This window comes from Scyliorhinus torazame, chromosome 28, assembly GCF_047496885.1.
Source record: "Scyliorhinus torazame isolate Kashiwa2021f chromosome 28, sScyTor2.1, whole genome shotgun sequence".
Taxonomy (NCBI): Eukaryota; Metazoa; Chordata; class Chondrichthyes; order Carcharhiniformes; family Scyliorhinidae; genus Scyliorhinus; species Scyliorhinus torazame.
The window spans coordinates 27,774,531-27,799,757 of NC_092734.1; the positions used below are offsets into that span (position 1 = coordinate 27,774,531).

The following is a 25,227-nucleotide window of genomic DNA, read 5'->3' on the forward strand; positions in this document are numbered from 1 at the left end:
AATTCTATGATCTATGACATTAAAAAAAAAGATTGTTTTTCCTTTTGTCATTTTCTTTCAACGTGTCTCCTCACCAGGTATAAGTATACAGAAATAGGGAAAGAAGACTGTTTGGGCTGACAGTTGTTGCTCTTATTAGCCTTCGTTTTATTAGCTCTGATTATGTCACCTTTGCTCACGAGTCGCCAGGTATCTTTCTGATACTGCCACGTAGTTCAAGCTCGAGTTATGATTAATAAGACAGCACACCGCTTAATAAGATTGAAATCAACGGTTATTTATTATGTACAGCAATAAATACTTACACAATAATCCTACTTTCTATATCACTACCTACCACTACTGGCCAATACTTAACTTTTGGGAATGGCCCACCAGGTCAGGGAAACGAATGGTTTATCGAATTGGGTCTGGCCTGCGGGATTCAAAAGGCTGATACAGGTCGATGGCTAGGAGTCTCTATCGAGTAGCGATCGCTGGAGTCAAACTTACAGTTTCTGATCGATGGTTCTTGCAAAGGTTGCGAGCAGGGGAAGAAGGGAGAGAAGGGTCGATCTGAACTTGGCCCCTCATTTTATAGGGCCCAGGGGCTTCCCGCCTCTCGGGGCGGACCTTGACCCTGAGTCCCAAGTGATTGGACTTGTTCCCAATCACTGGGTTCGATATGCTCCAATGATGGGGCGATTCCTTGATCGGGGGGTGGTTGTTCACCTGTCTTTGTCTCGGCCACTGCAGGCGCCGACAGGTCTGGCCCGGCATTCAATTGCTAATTTGTTGCAATTGTTCCCGGGGATAGCCGATTAAACTGCAGATGTCTGTGTTGATGTGCTGCTAATGGTCGCAGGTATCGATCTGGGCCGACTTCCCCAGAGCCGAATACGCTATTCTGTCTGCAGCTGTCCGTTTGTGCCCTGTTGGCTGCTTTTCCCATCAGCCTTTTCGGTTAGCCATTTTATATCGGGTTTTGGCCAAATTAATCGGGAATCATCCATTTTAGGTGGCTACATTCCCTACTTGTGATCCTAACGCGAAGCGTGAAGGATCACCTAAATTTTGTCCTTTCCGTTCCCTGACCGGGGGGGACACCTCCTACATGGCCACTACACTGACCCTAGCTATGCACAAAAATTTATCTTAACAATTCTTGACGGCGCTATGTCAGGCAGGGGCATGCATCTACAAAATAAAAACTTGGAACCTCTAATTTTACACATCAAGCATTGCATCATCCTATCTTTCTAAAACATACAACATTCAATATACTCTTCCCTGGCTTGGCAGTCAAGCTCAGGATCATACATTTTCCGTTAATGGGGTTTTGTACATTTTTTTATTCACAGAAAACGCAAGTGCATGTTTTTTTATTCTTGTTTTATAGGTCGCGGGGGTCTGGGGTCTGGTCATACCCGAATATAGGGGATCGGATCGGATATCCCGGGGTTCAAGCGCGGTCCGCTCTCCTTCTCCATTTGCGGAGGCGCATAGTCTGCACTACACAGCAGAGTATTGCCAACGCTAACAGTGCTTCAATTACGTAGGACAGGGAGTACCAGGTTATGAACCTGGCACACCAGGAAGATGCAGTGTCGCTGGTGACTGGGCTTTGGGTACTGCAGGGCAGTGAAACATTAACGGCAGGGGGTTTTGGAGTAATGGGGTCCGCGTTCCCGCGCAACCAAATGTTCGTAAAGAAAATGTTGAGCACGATGAATGAAGTCCTCATGGCTGTCCTCTTTCTTTGTCTTTCTTTGTGTTCTCTGTTTTCTCCGGTCCTGGAGCTTCTGGAGTTCTGTAAAACAAGCATAGTACCTGTAACTACCTTGGTACAATATCCGGTATGTTAGTGTGTCTGTCCTGCGGGGCCAATTATTCCCTTATAATTGGTCACTATATGTGACTCCCTCATTTTTTTTCTTAAAACAAATGTTAGGACACGGCACACTTCCCAATGGTGGACCAGTGCTAAGTTTATCATCCAAATGTTCCTGGATGTAACTAGCATTTGGCAGCAACCCAAAGGTTGCCGAAATAAATAAAACTGTTTTGAAAGGAAAAGGTCGAATGAGGTGCGTATGGGCCGCGACGGGTAAGATTTGGATGGAGTCCCCGGGTAGGACGGCTACCAATACCGTATGTCCCCTACCCGAGTGTTTTTTACCAGCGGGGGGATCCCCAGGCAGGGCGGGTCTCACGCCGTTTCTCCACTGCCTGAGCAACCGACAAGAACGGGCAAAAATGTAGTCATCATGGTGGGGTTGCTGCTGTGATTCTACCGTCAAATCAGAACGGGCGTCTGACGAGAAGCTAGCTTATCAGAACGGACGTGTGGTCTGCTGACCAGGTATCTGCAGATAAGCTAGTTCCGCTGAACAAGCGTCTGGTCTGTTGACCAGGTATCTGTGGACAAGTTGGTACCGCTGAACAAGCGTCTGGAAAAAAATTCTCCTGTCGGACGAACAACACTTAAACAAACATACAAACAACATAAAACATCCTGCAGGTTCCATCAGGAAGGACAACACTTTTCCCCAAGTGTCTCCTTTAAATCATCATGTGGACACCTCAGTTCTCTGTTGCGAACAGGGTCGCAAAGGGGTTGGCGGATTGGGGGTCTGACTCGAGGTCGTCCCCTTCTCCCGGGTCCCAAACTCTGGAGTGAATTAATGTTGAGAGGGCTGCGTGGTGTGAGTTGGGATTGCTTTCATCGTTTCGGACGAGTCTGTAGGAGTTGTCGCGGTGCCAATGGGTTTCGTCGAGTTGTGTGGGGACAAAGTCGGGGTCGTCCGTGTGGTTCGGTGGTCGGTGGTGTGGTTTGTTTAGGAAAGTGATCATGAAGGGATCACTGGAGTCGAAATCGGAGTCGCTGGGTGTGGGTCCGGTTGTATGGGGATAGTAGGGAGGCGTGCTGTGGCTATCGTCAGAGTCACAGTCGCTGTCTCTGCTGCTGCAGTCTGTGGGCTTTCCGGGGCGGGTTGTAGATTTTGGGGGTGGAGTCGGGGACGTGTCCGTGTTTGGGCTGGACGTGGCGGGGGTTGGTCTGGTTACGTTGGCTGTGGGCGGGGTGTGGTCTGCTGCGTCAAGCATGACGTGGTGGGCGTGGTTTGACTGTGCTCCCTAAGCCTTTAACTGGTTTATGTGAAACCACGCAGTCCAGGGGCCGTTAACAGGTCAGGTGTGGCTGAGATGTGCCTTTTTGGCATATCTATCTGGGTTGTTCTGTGCGCAGATGAGGCAATTCTCAATGTAATAGGATACATCCTCCTTGAGATTTGGCCACCAACAAAGCTGTTTGAGGTGGGCTGCGGTGGGATCGATTCCCTGGTGTCCATGACCATCATGGAATAAACAGATTAATTGGTTCCTATCCTGCTTAGGAACTACATAAAGGGTGTCTTTTAACACCACACCGTCATGTGTGGTTAGTGTATTTCTGAACCTCTCGTATGAGGCTGGAAACTTCCCTTTCACGATCTCAGTGAGAGCGCTATCCCGCTTCTGGGCCTCTACTAGATCTTCGATCCTGGTCTGCGTGACCTGAACTGCACTCACTGGCGCACTCACTGGGGCGCTTTCGGGGGCTTCCAAAAGTACCCTTGTCTGCATCCTGCCTTAGCCAGTGCGTCAGCTTTTACATTTCCAGGGGGGGAGGAACGATGGTGGCTGCGGACTTTTATAATGCCAAAGGTCCAGTTCTTGGCTTTTTGCAAAATATGGCAGAGTAATGGGGCTGAGGGGAGGGGTTTCCCAGCCGCGGAAACAAATCCTCTTGTTTCCCAGAGGGGCAGAAATTCGGTGAGGCTGTTGCAGACGTATCGACTGTCTGAATATATGTCTGCTGGGCTGGGGAAGGAATCTGGGTGGTCTACAATGTAAGCGATGGCCGCAAGCTCTGCTGCCTGCGCGCCTAAGTGTCCGGGTAATTTTAATGCGATTTCCTCGAGGGCGCGTCCTCCACATAAATCCCACAACCTGTTATGCGTTGCCCATCCAGGACTGTGGAAGATCCATCCACATAAATCCTGATGGGGTCACACGTGTCCGGGTGAGGGGGGCTCTGAGATGGAGTGGCTAGTTTTCTGGGGGGTGTTTTCGCTATAAAGGGGTCTGTATTAAGGTGGGGCGCGATGATTTCACACTCATGGGGGGTTCCGGGGTACTGTAAATTGTCCGCTAAGTATGTGTGAGTCTTGGTCCGTTTGACTGTGATGTCCTGTCCTTGTAAGAGAAGGGTCCACCTAGCAGCGTGGATTTGGCTGACGGTACCGTCTTTAAGTCGCTCGTCTAGTAAACGTTGGGTGGGGGTGTGCTCGGTCAAAATGGTGATGGGGTTCAGTCCGGTAATGTATGAGAAGTACTGGACTGCCCAGAAAACTGCGAGCAGGTGCCTCTCACAGGCTGAAAATCCCTGCTCCACAGCATCTAAAATTCGGGAGGCATAAGCTACGGGTCTCAATTGGTCATGCCGTTCCTGCAGGAGCACGGCTGAAAGGGTGCGGTCTGTGGTCGCTACCTCTATGGCGTAAGGGGAAAGCGGGTCTGGAACTTGTCGTGCGGGGGTGGCTATGAGCACCTGTTTTAATGATTCCACAGCATCCATATGCTGCGGAAGCCATTCCCAGGGGCCTCCTTTCTTTAGGAGGTCTGAGAGGGGCGCTGCCTTGCTGGCGAAACCGTCAATGTGGTTTCGGCAGTAGCCAACCAGTCCTAAAAATGACCGGAGGGCTGACACGTGTTGGGGAAGGGGCAATTTAGCGATCGAGTCAATTCTTTTGTGCTCGATCTCGTGTTTGCCGTGTGTGATAATAGTGCCCAAATATACCACTTTTTCTTCCAATATCTGGGCCTTTTTGGGGTTGACTTTACAACCAATGGAATGTAGTAATTCCAGGAGTTCGGACAGAAGCTCAATGTGCTCTTCCTTCGTGTCTGTCTGCAGCAGTAGATCATCTACATACTGTACCTGACATTCGGGGCGAGAAAATTTCGCTCGTCCATTCACCAGCTGTCAGTGGAAAATGGAGGGGGAGTTGTGGAAGCCTTGTGGCAGGCATGTCCACGTGTACTGCTGCGCTCTGAAAGTGAAGGCAAATTTGTACTGGCACGCCTTTGCCAATGGAATGGACCAGAATCCATTACTGACGTCCAAAACCGTGAAATATCGGGCATGGAGTCCCTGTTTGAGCATGGTCTCGGGACTTGTTGCTACGGTGGGGGCTGCTACGGGGGTGACTTTATTGAGTTCCCGATAATCAATGGTCAGGCGCCATGATCTGTCGGGCTTTCTTACTGGCCAAATCAGGGCATTATTAGTTGAGGCTACCGATCTTAGGACGCCCTGCTCTAATAAGCTTTCTATAACCTTTAGGATTTCTCCCTCTGCTTCTAGGGGGAATCCGTACTGCTTTTGGGGTCTAGGGTCCGGTCCTGTTATTTGTACGGAGCCAGTCATCCGTCCACAGTTGTGCTTGTGTGTCGCGAATGATGCCCTGTTTTTTTGCAGGACTGTCCTAACCTGTCGGTCCGTGCTGAGTGTGGTGGGGTTAAACCAAAACTCGCCTACTGCGCTAATTTTGTTCATGTAGTCCCCAATGTTGAGCGTTGCGGGGGCTCTAGCGGATTTCGCCATCTTCCAGACACACTGGTTGACTGGATCGAAAGAGAGGTGGTGGGAATTCATGAAGTCGATTCCCAAAATGTGCTCTGCTGTTTGGGGCAGGTCGACTAAAACTACGGGGTGTTTTGTGTTAATGGTTCCGATTTGGATGGGTACAGGGGTTGTGATGTGTCCCTGCTGTGAGTGGCCTGTGAAGCCGCTGAGGGTGATAGTGGCTGTAGTGGGCCACGTGTCCTTACCAAGGGTGGAGGAATTTAAGGTGGTGCGGGACCCTCCTGTGTCCCAGAGAAGCTCGATCGGCTGTCCCCTAATTTTCGCTGCGACTATGGGTCGTCCTGACCTATCCCACAGGGTATCGCAGACCCAACTGGGGGAGCTGTACACCGTCAGTCCGTTCCGGTCAAGTCTGTCTGATCCAACTGGGCGCTAACGCAATGTATGGGCTCTGCCTTTTTCTTAGTGAGAGTGCCTGTCTGTTGGGCTCTCTGTGGTTTTTTAGGGGCATTGCATTCTTTGGCAAAATGTCCCAACTGTCCGCAATTGTAGCATTCTTGCGGTTTTGCTGGGGGGCTGTTCTTTCCCTCGTTTACCCAGGCGGGGTTGTGAAGAGTGGTTCTTACTGCCTGCACGTCTGCGGCGGCTTGTTTTTCCTCGGGGGTTCTAGCGGTGGGTTTATTGTGAGCAGACTGTTCCCACACGCGGGACAATCTTTTTACCACCCACTTCTCATTATGAGCATCCTCCGAGGGGTCATAATTACTACAGGCATTCTGTCCTGCTTCTGTGGCATGGGAGATAAGGGTGCGAGTCCATTTGGCCATATTGTCTGCGGACAAATGGGCACGGTCTACGTTTCCGAAAACGGCTTCAAAGTGAATCCACAAGCGTCCTGCGAACGCTGTGGGGTGTTCAGACTTCTTCTGCCTACACTTATTTAGGCCATCTACGGGGTCACCCCGGTTATACCTGATCGCATCCAGGATCGCGGTATGCATTTCTGCAAGTGTGCCTCGTCCTACGTTCTGTGGGTCGGGGAGGGCTGCTGCTACCGATGTGTCTAAGCTGAGGACCATGAGCTTTACCTGCTCTTTCTCATCCAGGCCGTACAAGGTCGCCTGGTGCTTGACGGTGGCAAAGAAATGGTATGGGTCTGAAGTGGGGAGGAACGGTGTGATTTTCGCACATGCGTCCCGTAATTGGGTCACTGTTAGGGGGGTGGAATATAAGACGTCCGGCTCGTCTGCTGTGGCTGTGCAGTGGGTTGTTTCAGGGTTCATAGGAGCCTGAACGACCTGCTGTGTGGGGGGTGGGGGTGCTTTCCTCCTTTTGGGGCTTTCCCTGCGCACATGTTCCCTGAACATATCTCTGCGCTGTCTCCTGCAATTCTTCCCAGGGCCGTCTTCCTGTTCTAAACTTTCCCCAAAGGTTTCTTGGAATCCCTTTTGGACAGAAAGCAGTGATTGCAGGTCTGCAATTTGCTTTCGGCACTTTGCATGGTCTAAGGTACTCTGCCTTTGTTCCGTGGTTGCAGCGTGGAGCACTCTCAAGGCTGCCTTGAGATCACTACATTGCTTCTGTAGCGTCTCCACCTGCTTCTCTGTCTCTTTCTTTACCAGGACTGCACGTTGCGTGTCCTGATAGGCCTTCTCATACTGGGATTGAAAGCTGCTTAAATGCTCCAGACAAGACTGGTGACCCCGTTTGGCGTCAGCCAACTCTTCATCCTTTGCCGCTAACTGCCTTTTCAATTCCAGGTTCTCTTTCTCTACCGCGCATACATCGATTTTACTCATACGATGTATGCCTTCTATTTCTTTCCGGAGCGTTCTGACGACCTCCTCTGTGCCTCGCAATTGTGCCAGACAGGACACAATTGCCATCGGCTTGCGCGCTTTTGCTAAGCTCTTCTTATGGATTTCACTCATGTTCTCCCACCAAGTATGCCCTATACTTCCGGGACCTGAGTCGTCATTATTGCAGAAACCGCTCCACACGGGCCATCCTTTGCCCTGTAGAAATCTGCGAATTTCCACTTCCCAAATGGGACACTGTCCCACTTTAACGCTGCTGATCGGTGCGACCGCAAATTCTTCGGGGTTCATGAGGCGTTGCATTGCCTGCATGGCCATCTCTCTTATCTGCTTGCTTTGTTCGAATTTGGAACAGGGGGGCTAAGGTGGTGTTGTAGATGCGGGTATGGCTTGCGCTAATTTCCGAAAATACCGACTTCCGACCGTTTTGACGCAACAAAATCTATCAGTTTTACCTTATAACCCTGTTAGTTACGCATGCATACACACACTTCTGAATTGTGAATTATTAACCAGAACCGCTTGAACACTTGTGGGTTTTTTTTTTTTTGTTTCCAATTGGATTCTATTCAAATTTCTGGGGTTCTCCCGGAGTGGTTTTCCACTTCTATCTCGGGTCCCACCAGAGTCGTCAATTATGTTGCTCTTATTAGCCTTTGTTTTATTAGCTCTGATTATGTCACCTTTGCTCACGAGTCGCCAGATATCTTTCTGATACCGCCACGTGGTTCAAGCATGTATTCCTGATTATGATTAATAAGACAGCACACCGCCTAGTAAGATTGAAATCAATGGTCATTTATTATGTACAGCAATAAATACTTACACAATAATCCTACTTTCTATATCACTACCTACCACTACTGGCCAATACTTAACTTTTGGGAATGGCCCACCAGGTCAGGGAAACGAATGGTTTATCGAATTGGGTCTGGCCTGCGGGATTCAAAAGGCTGATACAGGTCGATGGCTAGGAGTCTCTATCGAGTAGCGATCACTGGAGTCAAACTTACAGTTGCTGATCGATGGTTCTTGCGTAGGTTGCGAGCAGGAGAAGAAGGGAGAGAAGGGTCGATCTGAACTTGGTCCCTCATTTTATAGGGCCCAGGGGCTTCCGGCCTCTCGGGGCGGACCTTGACCCTGAGTCCCAAGTGATTGGACTTGTTCCCAATCACTGGTTTCGATATGCTCCAATAATGGGGCGATTCCTTGATCGGGGGGTGGTCGTTCACCTGTCTTTGTCTCGGCCACTGCCGAGAGGTCTGGCCCGGCATTCAATTGCTAATATGTTGCAATTGTTCCCGGGGATAGCCGATTAAACTGCAGATGTCTGTGTTGATGTGCTGCTAATGGTCGCAGGTATCGATCTGGGCCGACTTCCCCAGAGCCGAATACGCTATTCTGTCTGCAGCTGTCCGTTTGTGCCCTGCTGGCTGCTTTTCCCATCAGCCTTTTCGGTTAGCCATTTTATATCGGGTTTTGGCCAAATTAATCGGGAATCATCCATTTTAGGTGGCTACACAGTCAAACATCATCCAATTGGATAATGAGTCTTTTTGCTTTCCAATTGGGCGTAGGAAGGCCGTGTGTCACACGGGTGGATGTGTTGGCCGACTAGCAGCTGGTGCGGTCGCCAAGTCATGTGATGAAATCTCCAGGAATACATTTAATCACAGTTGGTAACCCTATTTCCATCCTTCCTCATCTAACTTAATCTACATAACCGCCTATTCCTTTTGCCTTCACAGGCTTATTTAGCTTCCCCTTAAATACATCAAGGCTATTCACATTAACCACTCCCTGTGGTAGGGAGTTCCACAATCCTAACTCTCTCTGGGTAAGGAAGTCGCCCCTGAGCTCCACATTTAATTTCTTGCTGACTACCTTCTCTTGATGGCCCCCTGGCTTTGCAAGAAGTGGAAGCCTTCCCTCACTCAGAGGAGAATATTCGACACAGGACGGGAGGATAAGCTGGCCCAGATGCTGGCCCACCCTCAGGGCGGGGCTGTGTCACTGCAAGTTGGTTAGACCCTTAGCTTCTACTTGGAGCTTCACACCAAGAATCAACGTAGATTGTAGTTTCGGCAGATGTGAAATCAAACCTTTATCATCCGCTTTTAAGGGTTGAACAACAAATTGTTTTTTTCTAAAATAACTGGACCAAAAGGAAGTGGAGGCCTGAATATATTTAAGAAGGAAGTGAATAAGATTTTGAGACTCTAAAGGTGTTGAGCGGGGATGGGGAGAACGCTGGGGTACGGCCTTGCGATGGAGGATCGGCCATGATCGTGGTGAATGGTGGAGCAGGTGCAAAGGGCCGAATAGCCTCCTGCTCCTATTATCTGTTTCTAAAATGAATAGATTGACACAAATGTAATCCTTTCCACTAACCACCATAATTTCTTCCCAGATAGATTTGTGTTAGGCATGGTATTATGGGCTATGATCCCAAGGTGGGCATGTGGAGTTAAGATACTCTGCCCACCTTGGGAGACGATGTACTCTGTATGTTTACATCACTTTCGCAATGAACCTCATTTGTTTGGCTGTAGAATCTGATTTACGAGTGGCACTCCCTTCCGGAGCCAGCACAGATGAATAGCATTGGTCGTCTGATGTTTTCTCTTCCCATCAGTGTTTCTTTTTCACCATCTTGTCACTTCTTTTGCCCTCTCTGCTTTTTCCATGTCCTTCCTGACTGCTTGACTCCAGGCACTCCAGTCAGCAGTAAGGATTTCCCGTGCATCGACTCCGATCCTGGTCAACTTGAGTTCTCGCTTGCAGGCGTCCTTGAATCGCAGACATGGTGGCCAGTTGGTCTCGTACTGATAGTAAGCTCGCCGCAGAGCATGTCTTTTGGGGGAACGGCTATCATTGATTTGGCTCACATGGGCCCAGCCAATGGAGTCACCACTGACTCAAGAGGGCCAACACCCTGGGGAACCCTCCACGTTGGTCGACTGACACGTGCTGCACCCTGTCCTACCAGGCGATCCTCAATATTCATCTTGGGCAGGGGAGTTGGAAGCTGCTCAGCCCACTTCCCTGGTTTGAATAAGTTGTCCATGCTTTGCTACTGGAGAGAAAGGTGCTCAGAACTCAGATTAGCCATAATCTAATTAGCGGAATAGACCCAAATGGACATGTTTCCCAACTATAGAACTTGGAGAACAAGGGGGCCTGATGTCGCAAATCCAGGCTCCCAGAAATAGTTGCACCTTTACAAAGAGCTCCAGGCTCACTCTATTTTGTCATTTTTTCCTGGTATGTACCAGGTGCAAACCATGAGCATCGTCTGCCGATTCTAGGGTTTCTCCCTTTTCGTTGCTGATATCTGCTCTGGTCTCACTAACTTGCCGAAGAACTAAATAATTGCTGGCCTTTCTGGCTGTGTAGCAGCTGTGCACACTGTTTTGAATTGCTGATCAAGGTACGAGCGTATACTTTCGACTCAGCCATGTCAATCCCAGCGGGGGCTGGGGGATTTTAATTGAGCTGCTAAAATAGTGCCTGATGGAGTGAAAAAAAACTCTCTGGAAATGTAGGGAACTAACTGGTTGGTTTAAGGCACAAATGTTTCTCACCAGCCCAAAGAACACGTAAGGCGAATTTGAACTGTCCCTTGATCATTTCCTTTTGTTCCGGGATACGGGGCCTTCTGTTGGCAGAGGAGTCGATAATCAGCGGGCACAAATATTAGATAATTGGCCAAAGCTCCACAGGGGGGGGGGAGTTGAGCGGGCATCTGTTTTTTTGACCCAGGGAGTAATTTGATCAGGAACGACTGCCTGAAAGGATGGTGCTTCAACGGTAACTTGGGTGTCCCTTTGAGAAGGAAAAGTTTGCAGGATTATGGGCAAAGGGTAGGAGAGTGGGACTAGTTGGATTCAAGGAGGCGCCGTAGGAAGAGAAGGCCGAACGGCCATCTTCTGTACCACTAACAATAACACCAACTTACGTCTAATGTTTCCTTACAGGGTTTTCCAGTTCAGACATGAGTAATCATTTTGTGACTCTCGCGGAGATCCTGGAGGCAAGAGGAGGTCCTATAGAAGACAATGAAATCTGGGCCCTGCTGTTGCAAGCCACCGAGGTCTTGCAGGAGAATGCTGTGGAAGGTAATTGCTTTCTCAAACTTACTGCTTCATCCACTACTTATTTGTACAAGCTGCCTTAAAGAGTCTGAAATGGAATCAAGGGCATCTCAAAGCGAGAGAAAAATCAGAAAAGTCTGTTTCTCTTTTCCTGGTTCGGGAACAGCCATTGGACAAGAGAAGCTGAGAGGTTTCACATGACCTTTTTGCACTGCGTCTGAATCATCCCATTTATAGCTGGAAACCAGGAGGCCATTTAATGGCAAAAGCAAAATGCGGAAGATCTGAAATAAAAACTTAAAAACAGAAGAACGGGAAATCCTCAGCAGGCCTGACACCATCTGTGGAGAGGAACCAGGGGGTTAGCATTTCGGGCCGACGACCTTTCATGAGAGCATGATGGTCAATGACCTGACACGTCATTCCTCTCTCTACATACATGTTGCCTACCCTGCTGAGGAATTATGGCATTTTTTTTTCTTTTTACAATCATTTCTTGGCCAGGGCTTCTGATAGGATCATAGAATTCTTACAGTGCAGAAGAAGGCCACTCGGCCATCAGGTCTGCACAGACACTCTGAAAGAGCACTCTATCTAGGCCCACTGCCCGTAACCTTATCTAACCGTTGGACACTAAGGGGCAATTTAGCACGGCCAATCCACCTAACCTGCACATCTTTGGACTGTGGGAGGAAACCAGAGCACCCGGAGGAAACCCCCGCAGACACGGGGAGAACGTGCAAACTCCACATGGTCACCCAAGGCCGGAATTGAACCCGGGTCCCTGGTGCAGTGAGGCAGCAGTGCTAACACTGTGCCACCGTGCTGCCAAGCCTCTCAGAGCATGATGTGCTGGATTCTGCCAAAGGTTGGAATTAGGCACAATTCAGGTGCAATTATTCTCACCACTTCCATTTCAGACCATGTCCATGAAAAGCTAACGTGTGAGAGGGAGCTTAGGGCTGGTGATCAAAGAGATAGATTTCGAAGAGATAATGGAAGAAAGATGGAAGGATGGTGATGCTCAGGGATAATGTCCCAGGCTCTAGGTTCAAGATAGCCGCACATTGATGGGCGGATGTTAGGGAGGATGGAGTTTGAAGAACAACACGGACTTGAAAAACAATCAGGCTAAGAGAGGTTGCAAGGGCAGGGTAAGACAAGGTGTTGAAGAGACCTTCAGATTCAGACAAGGGCATGTTTTGGTGCTGGCGGAGGCATGATCTACTGGTCCCGCCGCTGTCAATGGGGTTTCTCGTTCTTTGCACCCTCTGTCGCCGGGGAACCCGCGGTGGTGGCAGAGGATTGGGGGGGGGGGGGTTGCCTTCTGTGGCACGGGAAGATCCCGCCAGCAGTGAAAATCCCACCTGATGTGTTGGGCATTGAGTGTTCCCAATGGTCCGCGAGGCAGGATGATAAGAGAGTGGGGTTCAGTGTGAGTTAGGACAAGGGCAACAGAGCTTTGCAAATTTTGAAATTTAGGAAACCAGCAAGGTGAGCTTTGGAGATTGGAATGGGAGGAAGATGTGGTTAAGCATTTTATTATGTGACAGGCTGTTGTTGCTTTTTCAATAAAATGTTTGAGACGATTAGAAAATGTGCACATAAATGTAATACCCCAAGTATGACATGTCAAGGGTGATGTAGCGAATGAGCTTGTTAGAAAAATTGTGCCGAAAACAAAAGTCACTGTCCAAAATTTCTGAGCTGCTACACTTTAATATGTTTCCTACCTCTTAATGTCTCTTATGGCCAGGGTGGAATTGTCAGTCATCTATCATAGATTAAATAATCACATTTAAAAGACAATATTAGCCCCAAATCTTCTTGTACTTTCTGTCACTCTCTTACCGAACTTCGCCCGCCCTTGTCTGTGATCATGAAAACTTTGCTCTCAGATTCGGGGAGAATGTGCCAACTCCACACAGATGGGCGGCACGGTGGCGAAATGGTTTGCACTGCTCCCTCACGGCGCCGAGGACCCGGGTTCGATCCAGGCCCCGGGTCACTGTCCGTGTGGAGTTTGCACATTCCCCCCGTTAATGCGTGGGTTTCACCCCAACAACACAAAGATATGCAGGGTAGGGGGATTGACCACGCTAAATTGCCCTTTAATTGGACAAAAATGAATTGGGTGCCCTCAATTTATAAAATAAAAACTCCACACAGTCACCCAACTCCGGAATCGAACCTGGGTCTCTGGCACTCTGAGACAGCAGTGCTAATCACAGTGCCGCTCACTGCAGTATTAGTGATCAAAAGTGCAGAGGTCCAAATACCACAAATTGTTTTGGCACAAATAAAAATTCCAGAACGGGTATAATATTTCGCAGTAAACTATTTACGCCTGTATTGTTTAGGGCTGAAGTGTACAATGGACTTGGCTTGGCACTTTGTCCATTAGATCTTTGTAGCTTATTCCTCAGATTACTGACAGGTTCGAGGAGACGCTTGTCTGCCTGTGCTGACTGCTAGCTTTATTTGTTCTCAGCTCGCACATGGTTTCACTGAAAATGCTACCCTTATATTACAGTACATAAGAGGCTCAAATATCAAGGGGTAGCTCCCTCTGTCATAAGAGCTCTATGCTTTCTGCACAGAGTTACAGAATAATAAAGGCACATTTCGACCATGGGAGCCAGCCTCATTGCTACAGCATTATTTGCTTACATGGCCCAGCATGTTAGAATTCCCGGAGTCAGGCAATTGTCACCCCGTGATCAGGCACCAATGCCCTGTGTTGGTGTGGTGGTATGTATTAGGGGTATTACGGTACCCTGTGATGCCGAGGGGTTATTGGTGGATAGACGCTGGGTCCCGCTTGGATCAGCCGCCTACTGGCTCCACCCAGTAAGGCGGAGTATAAGAGCCCGGGTTCTCCCAGCAGCCACATTCTGTAACTGTGCTGCTGGGGAACAAGTCTGCGTAATAAAGCCATCGATTGACTCCTCAGCTCGTCTCGTGAGTGATTGATTGTGCTACAGTTGGTGCTACCTAAGGACCATCCGCTGTAAACAAACCGACTTTAATCTTTTGTGCAGAGCGCACCGTGGAAAGCCAAGGTGCCAGCAACGTTCAGTTACGGTGGCACAAGGGCGGTACTGATGCCCTGGTACGAGCCTGGCACCTGATTCCAAGTATCACCGAGTGCATTAAAATCGGGAATCAGCAGTGACGGAGAGGGATACGGAGACGCTCCACTCCACCCGCTCAAGCCTCCTTCCAGAAATCTGATTTAATCAGCTAATTAACTCCGAGGTTGACCAGGCCTTGTCTCTGGTACACTGTTCAACACCGTAACCGCCAAGGTGTTGAAGCAGAGGTAGGCAGGTGGGAGGTTTGCTTTGATCAGATCAGCATTTACCGCATAAAATGGACACCCTGAAAAAAACCTATTCAGCCGCATCGACCTTGTCCTGTGAAGCACATGTACTTGTTTGCCAAATAAAAGAACATGGGTGGGATTTCGCCCCCCACCCCCCCACCCCACGGTGAACCTTCTGCCGCTTGACGGGATCTCCTGGCCCCACCGATATCTACGGTGTTTGGTCCTGGGTCCCACCGCAGGAGGTCACCTTTGGTGGGATTGAATGATGTCGCCTATGGGAAGGTCTGGAAAATCCCGCCTCATGTTTAACATACCTGAGCCTCATCTCCTGGCGTGGGATTTTCCGGTTCGCCAGGTGCGTGTTTCTCGGCTGCGCGCCATTCGCTGGCGGCGGGATTCTATCTTCTCAATTTTTGTAGCAGGTGGATCACCTGTTCCTGCGAGTTTGCTACATATTCAAACTGTGACGCGGTACCTGAGGGGACATGAACCATGAATTTCCGACAAGTAGGACTTGTCAAGGGTGATGTAGCGAATGAGCTTGTTAGAAAAATTGTGTCCTCCACTAAAATGGTGGTTTGGGCTGAGGTAAGGATTTCCCCTCGCGCAGAGGGGGCGGGGGGGGGGAGGGGGGGGGGTGTTGGAATCTCTACTCGGTAGAGTGGCTCAGTGCTAAAGTAAAGAAAGACTTTTATTTATACAACACTTAACAGCTGTCGGACATCTCGAAGCACTTCGCAGCCAATGAGGTGCTGTTCGAAACGTGGTCGTTGTTGTAATGTCGGAAAAACCTCAGCCAGTTTGAGCACAGCAAGCTCCCGCAGGCAGCGATGGGAATAACCTGTTTCGTGACATTGATTGAAGCAAAATATTAGGGCAGGACACCAGGGAAAACACCACTGCCCTTCTCCCAAACAGTGCCGTGGGATCTTTTACATTGACCTGAGCAGGCAGAGGGGGCTCGGTTTGGGTCCTCGCCCAACGAACAGGCACCCCTGACAGTGCAGCAGCCCCACAGTGCTGCACTGCAATTTCAGCCCAGAACCTTATGCTTCAAACACAGTGCTACAGCTGACACATGTGGACAGCACTAAAACAATTAGGTTGCATGATGCCTCGGGTCTTCTGTTCTGGAATCGAAGTCCGATGGTGGATTGGAATGTTGGCATGATGCCTGCTGGGCTTTGGGACGGCTGAGCACACACGATATTCTGCTGTTCAGTGCATTAATTATACATCCGTGAGGAGCTCCGTGAATCTTGTGGTGGGGTGGACAGGAACCTACCCGCCCTGCCTATACCCTTCGCTCTTTTTATAAAATATAAGCTTAAAGTACCCAACTCATTTTGTGGGGGTGACAAGGAGAGAATGTGCAAACTCCACACGGACAGTTAACCGGGGCTGGGATCGAACCCGGGTCCTGAGCGCCGCGAGGCAGCAGTGCTAACCACTGAGCTACTGTGCCGCCCACCCTTCGCTCTTGACGTTGTGCCAGTCATTACGAGCAACTCTGAGATTCAGAAGTCCTGGTTTAAAGGGTCGCCTCCAGGGGCCATAACCACCAGTATGGACCTGTTGAACATGGCATCTGTGTGTGCTGCAAGTAGACTTAATACCGTGTTCCATTGAACAGTGTGTCCAGTGTATTCCTGGAGGTATTGCTTGGTAACCGGCATAACATCTGAGGAATCTCTAATTTCTAAAGTTCAAAGTATGCAAAGTAGGAAGTATATGCTGTGCTCTTGAGCAGAGTTAACAATCGTGTTGGTAAATGATTAACATCTTGTGTTCCTCCGGACCCACCAAACTAACCTGTGCAAAAACGAAAAGGGATGAGGGTTCGGTGGACGTTCGCTACAATCGTACATCACGATTACGATTGGGTTAAAGATAACTCGCAACAATTCTCCCCCACAGGCACCAGCTCATTTTCACTGCTGGATTCAACTTTCATCCAATCTTTGCGCACAGTCTGTGTGTTTTTAATCAAGATTTGCACAATCTCCAGGAAGGGAGAAATCACAGGGCCAGCTGGTTGGCAGGTTGCAAGTTAAGTGCAGTCGAGTGGAGTGGGTGCGTTGGGGGGGGGGGCGCTGGTGGAAAAGAAAACAATAGATCATTGAAAAGGAGCAACAGAAACACTCGGTCCTTAGCAACCTTACAGGTCACAGAGATTGCTTAGCACTTTTCTCACAGCAGTGACTGACACTAATAATATTATTGATAATACCAACATTTTCAGCAAGATGAATCTTACATCCATGACAGCCTGAGGAACCTTGACTTGCTATCAATAATGCACACGCCATAGTGGCTCCGGGCATATTGCACAGTTCTGAATGAAACATACTGTGGCAATTATTCAAAACAATACATTATTTAATACATGGTTGAACTGGCAACGGTAGCACAAGTGGATAGCACTGTGGCTTCACAGCGCCAGGTCCCAGGTTCGATTCCCCGCTGGGTCACTGTGCGGAATCTGCACGTTCTCCCCGTGTCTGTGTGGGTTTCCGCTGGGTGCTCCGGTTTCCTCCCACGGTCCAAAGATGCGCAGGTTAGGTGGATTGGCCATGATAAATTGCCCTTAGTGTCCAAAAAGGTTAGGAGGGATTATTGGGTTACGGGGATAGGGTGGAAGTGAGGGCTTAAGTGGGTCGGTGCAGACTCGCTGGGCCGAATGGACTCCTTCTGCACTGTATGTTCTGTGTTCTATGAATCTGATATTCCAAGAATGCAGTGAATTGGGCTCCGTGATTTCGGAACACCGGGGAAAGTACAAAAAAAAGATTTATGAGCATGCAATCAGATCTGAGAGCGTGCATCCGTAAGCAAAAGACCAGACAGTCCTCGGATCTTTTCCCTAGAAAGACGAAGACCGCGGGAAGGTTTTTCCGGCTTTTCCCACTGGCAGGATCTTCTGTTCCCGCCGATAGCGACCCTGCCCGCCCTCCCCCCCTACTGTGGCAGGCGACGGATGGGCGAGCCACTGCAAACTGCTGCAAACACCCGCGGGACGGGAATATCCCGCCGCTGGTATTACAATCCCAGACTATCCCCCTGTTTTGGTTAGGGTACGGGACTGGAAGCCCAATATTTTAGTTTATTTTGTAAGACTGTGCAGAAAGAATGATTTACTCCAGGATTGATTACATGAAGAACTAGGGATTTGGTATTTTTAATACAAAACTTTATTGTGAATACAATATGAAACTGTTTAACTTCACACCCAAAAAGAACAACTTGCAAATACCCCTTAAACACTACTACTCAATTCCCCATTAAACAACAAGATAAGAAACATATAGCACGCAATCCACCTTAAAATCTGCTTCGCATAGAGTAATACATGCTTCTCAGAACAGATTTGGCTTTTGTTGGAAAGCCTTCAGACTCTGGCTGAATATCTTCAAAAAGCTAGTTCACCTGGCGAGCTTCAGATTCTTCATTGTCCTCAGACAAGACTGCTCTGCTTTAAATATTATTACTCTTTTCACAACTATCCTGCTGCGAGAGAATTGTGGACAGGTGAGACTTCAACTCCTCTCCCAAGGTTTTCAAAACCTCTCTCGGAATCCCTTGCTCCACTCAGCAATGACATCATCTCCCCAAGCTGAAAAACAAATGAACTTTCCAGGCTGAAGGCACATTAACTCTCCAGGGACTATCCCAGTCAAGCCACAGTGCATTAGCCCGGACTGAAAAACACATTCTGCTGGTGAATAGCACCTTGTGGCTCTAAAAGCTCCTAGGCCCTGCAAAAAAGGATTTTCTTTTTAAAGAAACATGACCACTGCAGTCAAACTCACTTTAACCTCAGACTTTTAACCCTTAAATTGCCCCAATACTTAGAATTGGTGCTGAAGACCCAGGTTCGATCCCGGCCCCGGGTCACTTTCCGTGTGGAGTTAGCACATCTCCCCATGTCTGTGTGGGTCTCACCCCCACAACCCAAAGATGTGCATGGTGGGTGGATTGGCCACGCAAAATCGCACAGTCGTTGGCACTGTTCCCTCGCAGTGCCAGGGACCTGGGTTCAATTCCAACCTTGTCTGTGTGGAGTGTGCACGTTCTCCCCTGTGTCTGCATGGGTTTCCTCTGGGTGCTCCGGTTTCCTCCCACAGTCCAAAGATGTTCAGGTTGGCCATGCTAAAATTGCCCCTTCGTGTCCAGGGAGCTGCAGGTTAGGTTGCGTGGATAGGATGGGGTGGAGACCTGGGTGGACTGCTTTTTTGGAGAGTTGGCGGACGGCCTCCTTCTGCACTGTAGGGATTCTATGATTGAGGGACCTCCATCTCCCCTCCCACGAGGCCTAGGTGTCCTCATGCATCAGTCGCTGAAGGTAAAAGGCAGGTACAGCAGGCAGTAAAGAAGGCAAATGGTATGGTGGCCTTCATAACGAGAGGATTTGAGTATAGGAATAGAGATCGTTTTCTGAAATTGTACAGGGCATTGGTGAGGCCACTCCTGGAGTGTTGTGGGCAGTTTTGGTGTCCTTATCTGAGGAGGATGTTGTTGCTATGGAGGGAGTGCAGCGAACGTTTACCAGGCTGATTCCTGGGATGGCGGGACTGGCATATGAGGAGAGACTAAATCGGTTAGGATTATATTCATTGGAGTTTAGAAGAATGAGAGGGGATCTCATAGAATCTTACAAAATTCTAACAGGATTGGACAGGGTAAATTCAGAAAGAATGTTCCCGATGGTGGGAGGAGTCCAGGACTAGAGGTCATAGTTTGAGGATAAGGGGTAAACCTTTTAGGACCGAGGTGAGGAGAAATTTCTTCACCCAGGGAGTGGTGAATCTGTGGAATTCACTACCACAGAAAGTAGTTGAGGCCAAAACATTGTGTCATTTCAGGAAAGTTAGATATAACTCTTGGGGCTAAAGGGATCAAGGGATATGGGGGGAAGGCGGGATCAGGGTGAAGAACATGATGATCAGCCATGATCCTAATGAGTGGCAGAGCAGGCTCGAAGGGCCGAATGGCCTCCTCCTGCTTCTATTTTCTATGTTTCACCCCCGGTTGAAGGTGAGATACTGGCGTTACAGTTTTGGCTTCGGTGACAGGCCCACTTGCAGGTGGGTTAATGCCAACCGCGCTGGGTTAAAACCCTTATTAGTTGGCCACTTAAGGGCTCCAACTGGCAGTGGACGGGAAGGTCAGAACTTAATTGGGGCAGCATGGTCGGCGCAGGCTTGGAGGACCGAAGGGCCTGTTCCTGTGCTGTACCTTTCTTTGTTTTTGTTCTTTGTTTAATTCAGGTGGAGGGGAGGGGGGAATGGGTGTGTGTGTGTGTGTAAGTGGGGGAGGGTTTAAACGGGGAGCGGGGGGAAGCTGAAATTTTGGAATACCACCACCCACCCTTCCTGCCCCCAAACCCGCTACCAGCGAGGGCTGACATGCCTCTGCCTGCATGAGAACCTACCCTATCAGGAGGTTTATTTTATAACCAACAGAATCTGACTGGCAACCCGTCAGGTTCAATGTATTAAACCAGTTTTATCTCCTGTCATGCTGGAGTGACATATTGCTTTGCTTCTCGTGCACTTGTCGTGAAGTCTTCCAAACGTTTCACAAAGAGACGGGCCCAGATTAGATGGAAGGAAAGCAAACGCAACACCCACTTAGCTTTGTGCGTTTAATCACAGCCCAATAACCAGGGTCAAAAATTTATGGCAGGTTTTAATACTGTGAGAGCTCCGCAATATAAAATCGCATCCCATTTAGAAACACCGCTGTCACCCGACTAAGTGTTCCGATGCATGGAGATGGCAACCCTGCAACTGTAACCAACACAATGTGATTCATGAAATTACCATCCATTAAATACAGGTACGAGCTGTCAAAGCATAAAGTGGAAGGTCATTTAACAGCACCGGAATGCATCTCACAGCCTTTATTGTATGAAGTACAAAAGCTCATTCAAGGCTTAATCAGAATGTGCACAAGGGTTGCAAAGGCCCTTAAGGACGAACGGCATTCTTTTGTTACCAGCTTCTGTGTCGTCGCAGCTCTCCGCTTTCCTGATTTCTCCGAGAAGAAGCCAATTGCATCTTCCCCGTCCTAAACGGCTGCCTGAGAGCCAGCAACCGCCGAGTGACCCCGGCCACCTTTTCATGCTGGCAACATGGTCCGTGGAATGTCAAGGCAACAGCTCTCCCTGGGTGTGTTCCTGAGGCCTCCGCCTGTTCAACGCGGTCTAAAAACTGAGATCAGCTCGTGGGCCGATGAGGAAGGCATTTCTTTGAACCCCTCCGACGGCCCAGTCACGTGGCGATTTCGATGTTAGGTTGGCGCAAAAAAGGGTGGCGCTGTGTTGCAGGGGTTAGCACTGCTGCCCACGGCGCTGAGGACCCGGGTTCGATCCCGGCCCTGGGTCACTGCCCGTGTGGAGTTTGCACATTCTCCCCTTGTTTGCGTGAATTTCACCCCCACAACCCAAAGATGTGCAGGGTAGGTGGGCTGGCCACGCTAAACCGCCCCTTAATTGGAACAAAAAATTATTGTGTACTTTCGTCCTCCCCGTGTGTGCGTGGGTTTCCTCCGGGTGCTCTGGTTTCCTCCCACAGTCCAAAGATGTGCAGGTTAGGTGGATTGGCCATGATAAATTGCCCTTAGTGTCCAAAATTGCCCTTAGTGTTGGGTGAGGTTACTGGGTTATGGGGGTAGGGTGGAGGTGTTGACTTTGGGTAGGGTGCTCTTTCCAAGAGCCGGTGCAGACTCGATGGGCCGAATGGCCTCCTTCTGCACTGTAAATTCTATGATCTAACTTTTTTTTTAAGTTGTCGCAGAAAGTGGCTCGTAGTTGGCAACAGCCCCCCACCCCTGCCCCAACCATGTACCAATTGCAGGGGTTATGGAACCTGAAGGGAGTGTGGGGTTTTGAGGGGTGTAATTTAGTGTGGCTGTCGGGGTCGGGGTGGTGAGTAAGGGAGGTGGGGAGTTGGGTGGGGTTGGTGGGTGGGGGTTGGTTGAAGGTGGTGTTTGGGGTGGAGGGGTGGGATGCGAGGGGGGAAGTTACTGTTGCGGGGTGTGGGTTGGTGGGTGGTTGGTTGGGGTTGAGATGGAATCTCTCTGCAGGATGGCCTGAGGCTACCTTCAAACCTCAGCAGGCAGGCATGGAGGTCATGTAGATGTAGCTTGATCACTGGTACTCCAGCCTGCTGCCAGCCATCATTCAAGCAGTTGAACTATATCCCCATCACGTTGGGAGACTGGTGGTCAACTGGAAAATCCCAGTCAACCTTCTGCAACTATCGCCAACAACGTTCTTACGGAGCCTAATGTGCTGCCCGTTTTGCTAAGGGGCTGGAGAACCTTTCTGGGCTCCGAACTGCTCTCCCCTTAAATGACTAGCACCAGGAACATTATCGGGAGACCGCCATGCTAGGTGGTGTTGGTCCCCCACTTTGGTGAGACCCAACGTCCCTGTGTGTTGGGTGACAATTGGGGGCATTTTTTGAGATTGCTCTGCCCAAAGGGACTCAACCGGAGGATCAGGAGAAGCACGTGTCCCATTCGCAGCATGCACTGCCAGCAGCCCAACCTTCCTGAATATGAGAAAATGCCCCCTTCGGGGCAGCATGGTGGCGCAGTGGTTAGCATTGCTGCCTCACGGCGCCGAGGTCCCAGGTTCTATCCCGGCTCTGGGTCACTGTCCGTGTGGAGTTTGCACATTCTCCCCGTGTTTGCGTGGGTCTCGCCCCCACAACCTGAAGATGTGCAGGGTGGGTGGATTGGCCACGCTAAATTGCCCCTTAATTGGAAAAATTGAATATTGTACTCTAAATGTATAAAAAAAGAATTAAAAAAAGAAAAGAAAATGCCCCCGTCAATGGCACTTACCTAAGGAACAAACACAGACAAGAGGCAGATGAAGCCCCTGAAATGAGGTTGGTTGCTTGAAGACGAGGGGAGGCAGCAGTGGCCACGTGTTAATATCACTGGCTATTTCTCTGGGGACATGGGTTCAAATCTCACCAGGGCAGCAGGTGAAACTTAAATTCCGTTCATAAATCTAGAATTACAAAGCTAGTCTCAGTCATGGCGACCATAAAACGATCATAACATCCCGATTGTCAGAAAAACCCATCTCCCTTCAGGAGAGGAAATCTTCTAGCCTTACCGGGTCTGGCCTACATAGAACCACGGAATTCTTCGCAGAGCCTGCACCGACCCTCTGAAAGCGCACCCGAGCTAGGCCCATTCCCCTGCCCTATTCCCCTAATCCCACCAAACCTTTGGGCACTAAAGGTGCAATTTAGCATAGCCTAACCAGCACATCTCGGGACTTGTGGGAGGAGACCGGAGCACCCGGAGGAAACCCACGCAGACACGGGGAGAACGTGCAGACTCCCCACACAGACAGTGACCCAAGGCTGGAAGTGAACCCGGGTCCCTGACGCTGTGAGGCAGCAGTGCTAACCACTGTGCCACCTTATGTGACGCTGCCTGAAATGGACTAGCAAGCCACTCGGTTCAAGGGCAATTAGGGACGGGCAACTAACGTTGGCCTCGTCAGTAATGTAGGGTAAAAAATAAAGGCATGTGAGCAGGGCAGACCTGTGTGGGGTGTAGACTCCAGTGTTTACAGTGTGTCCTTCCAGGACTCTGTACTTCTGGAACACACTATTGTAAATAAATGTCATCCATTATGGAACGGACACTTCCCGAGAGAGCTGGGTCAAGCCTCACGAATGATTACTTAACCGTACTGACAACATCTTCACACAATCAAATAAATTCTTCAGAGAGCCAACTCCGGGGCTGCCCAGCTCGCTGAGCCTTTGTATTTGCTTTGCATACATAAGGCGTTACACAACAGCTGGGCATTGCATAGGGCGACAAGACCAAAATCCAAATGATTCTTTAAAACTAGAAGGCTCTGTTCATCTAATGAACAGCGCAGGAGGAGGAACACTCTTCCATGCCATTCAGAACATTCTTTAATGCCACACTCTGATGAACTGACTTCTTTGATATATGAATAAAGCACATATCGCCTTTTTGTGCTGAGTATTGTTCAGTGCCAAGTACAATTTGCAACATGGAACAAAAAAAACACGCAGCCTTAGAATACCAGCAAGGAAATGTTAGTTCCTCCTGCAAAACCTTGTCTCTCCACATCACCACCTTCCCACAAGCTACATAAAGGAAGAATTTGCATTTCTATAGCACCTTGCACATCCTCCAGACATCCAGTGCTTTACAGCCAGTTAAGTACAGTTGCGTCCCTGTTGTAACGTGGGTAATACAGCAGTTAATTTGTCCGAGCGGTTCAAGTTGAAAAGACTATCAGAATTATTAGATCAGGTTGCTTCTACTACCAAAATGGCTGGATCTTGCTAGGTACTACAATAGCGAATTTGCTTAATTGACGGCAAGGCACATCCTGAAGTTAAGGGGATCAGGGGTTATGGGGAGAAGGCAGGAGAATGGGGATGAGAAAATATCAGCCATGATTGAACGGCGAAGCAGACTCGATGGGCCGAGTGGCCTAATTCTGCTCCGATGTCTTATGGTTGTGCACGGCGCTTTATAAATACAAGACTCTGTTCCTTAATACTGTGCCCTTGTTACATTGTAGTACAGAGACAAGGACTGAACGGCATACCAAAGAATACGGAGTTCAAGATTAGTCAAATTTATTATTGTACAACAAACTGTGGGTTGGAAACTAATGCTGATAAATTGGAACAAACACAACTATCCACGGCAAATTCTTCTACAGACTCCCCCTAGGTTACAGTGCCACATGGTATAACTTGGCTGCTACCTAGTGGTTGGAGGTCAAACATATTTACATGTACAATTGCTCATGCATATCACTACACCCCTCGTGTAATGTTTCTCCGAGGCTCGTCCCTGCGATGAACAGGAAATCCGACTGGACCCCTGTGCAGTGGTTTGATTGATTTAATTACTGACAGGCCTTTAAGTGAGGGCCCAAAGATCCTATCCAAAACAAAGCAGGATGTTGTTTAAATGTGCAAATGAACAACAGCAGCCCTTTCCTCTCAGTCCATCCCTCACGGTCCCCACCCTTATTCTGCTGCCTCCTCTGCTCGTCAATACTGTGATTATATTTTTAAAAATCAAGCAAATAAATTGTGGGATTAATGGACCAACATTTGTTTGATTCCATGTCACATAATTCAACTGTGGCGGGATATCACACACACACACACACACACACACACCCTTCAACAGGTAGGGTAGCACAGTGATTAGCATTGCTGCCTCACAGCGCCAGGGACCCGGGTTCGATTCCACCCTTGGGTTACTGTCTGTGAGGAGTCTGCACGTTCTCCCCGTATCTGCGTGGGTTTCCTCCGGGTGCTCCGGTTTCCTCCCACAGTCCAAAGATGTGCAGGT

At 49.2% G+C, this 25,227-nt stretch overlaps 1 protein-coding gene across 4 annotated transcripts in view; it reads left to right on the forward strand.

The window, feature by feature from the left end:
• The window catches only part of ptpn20 (protein tyrosine phosphatase non-receptor type 20), a 402,784-nt gene that overhangs the window by 37,770 nt on the left and 339,787 nt on the right, over positions 1 to 25,227 (forward strand). For all 4 annotated transcript variants that reach the window (XM_072491743.1, XM_072491746.1, XM_072491744.1 and 1 more), the window contains one exon: positions 11,403 to 11,543. In XM_072491743.1, the coding sequence (XP_072347844.1) occupies positions 11,420 to 11,543 (124 nt within the window). In that variant the 5' untranslated portion in view covers positions 11,403 to 11,419. The remainder of the gene's footprint in view (positions 1 to 11,402; positions 11,544 to 25,227) is intronic.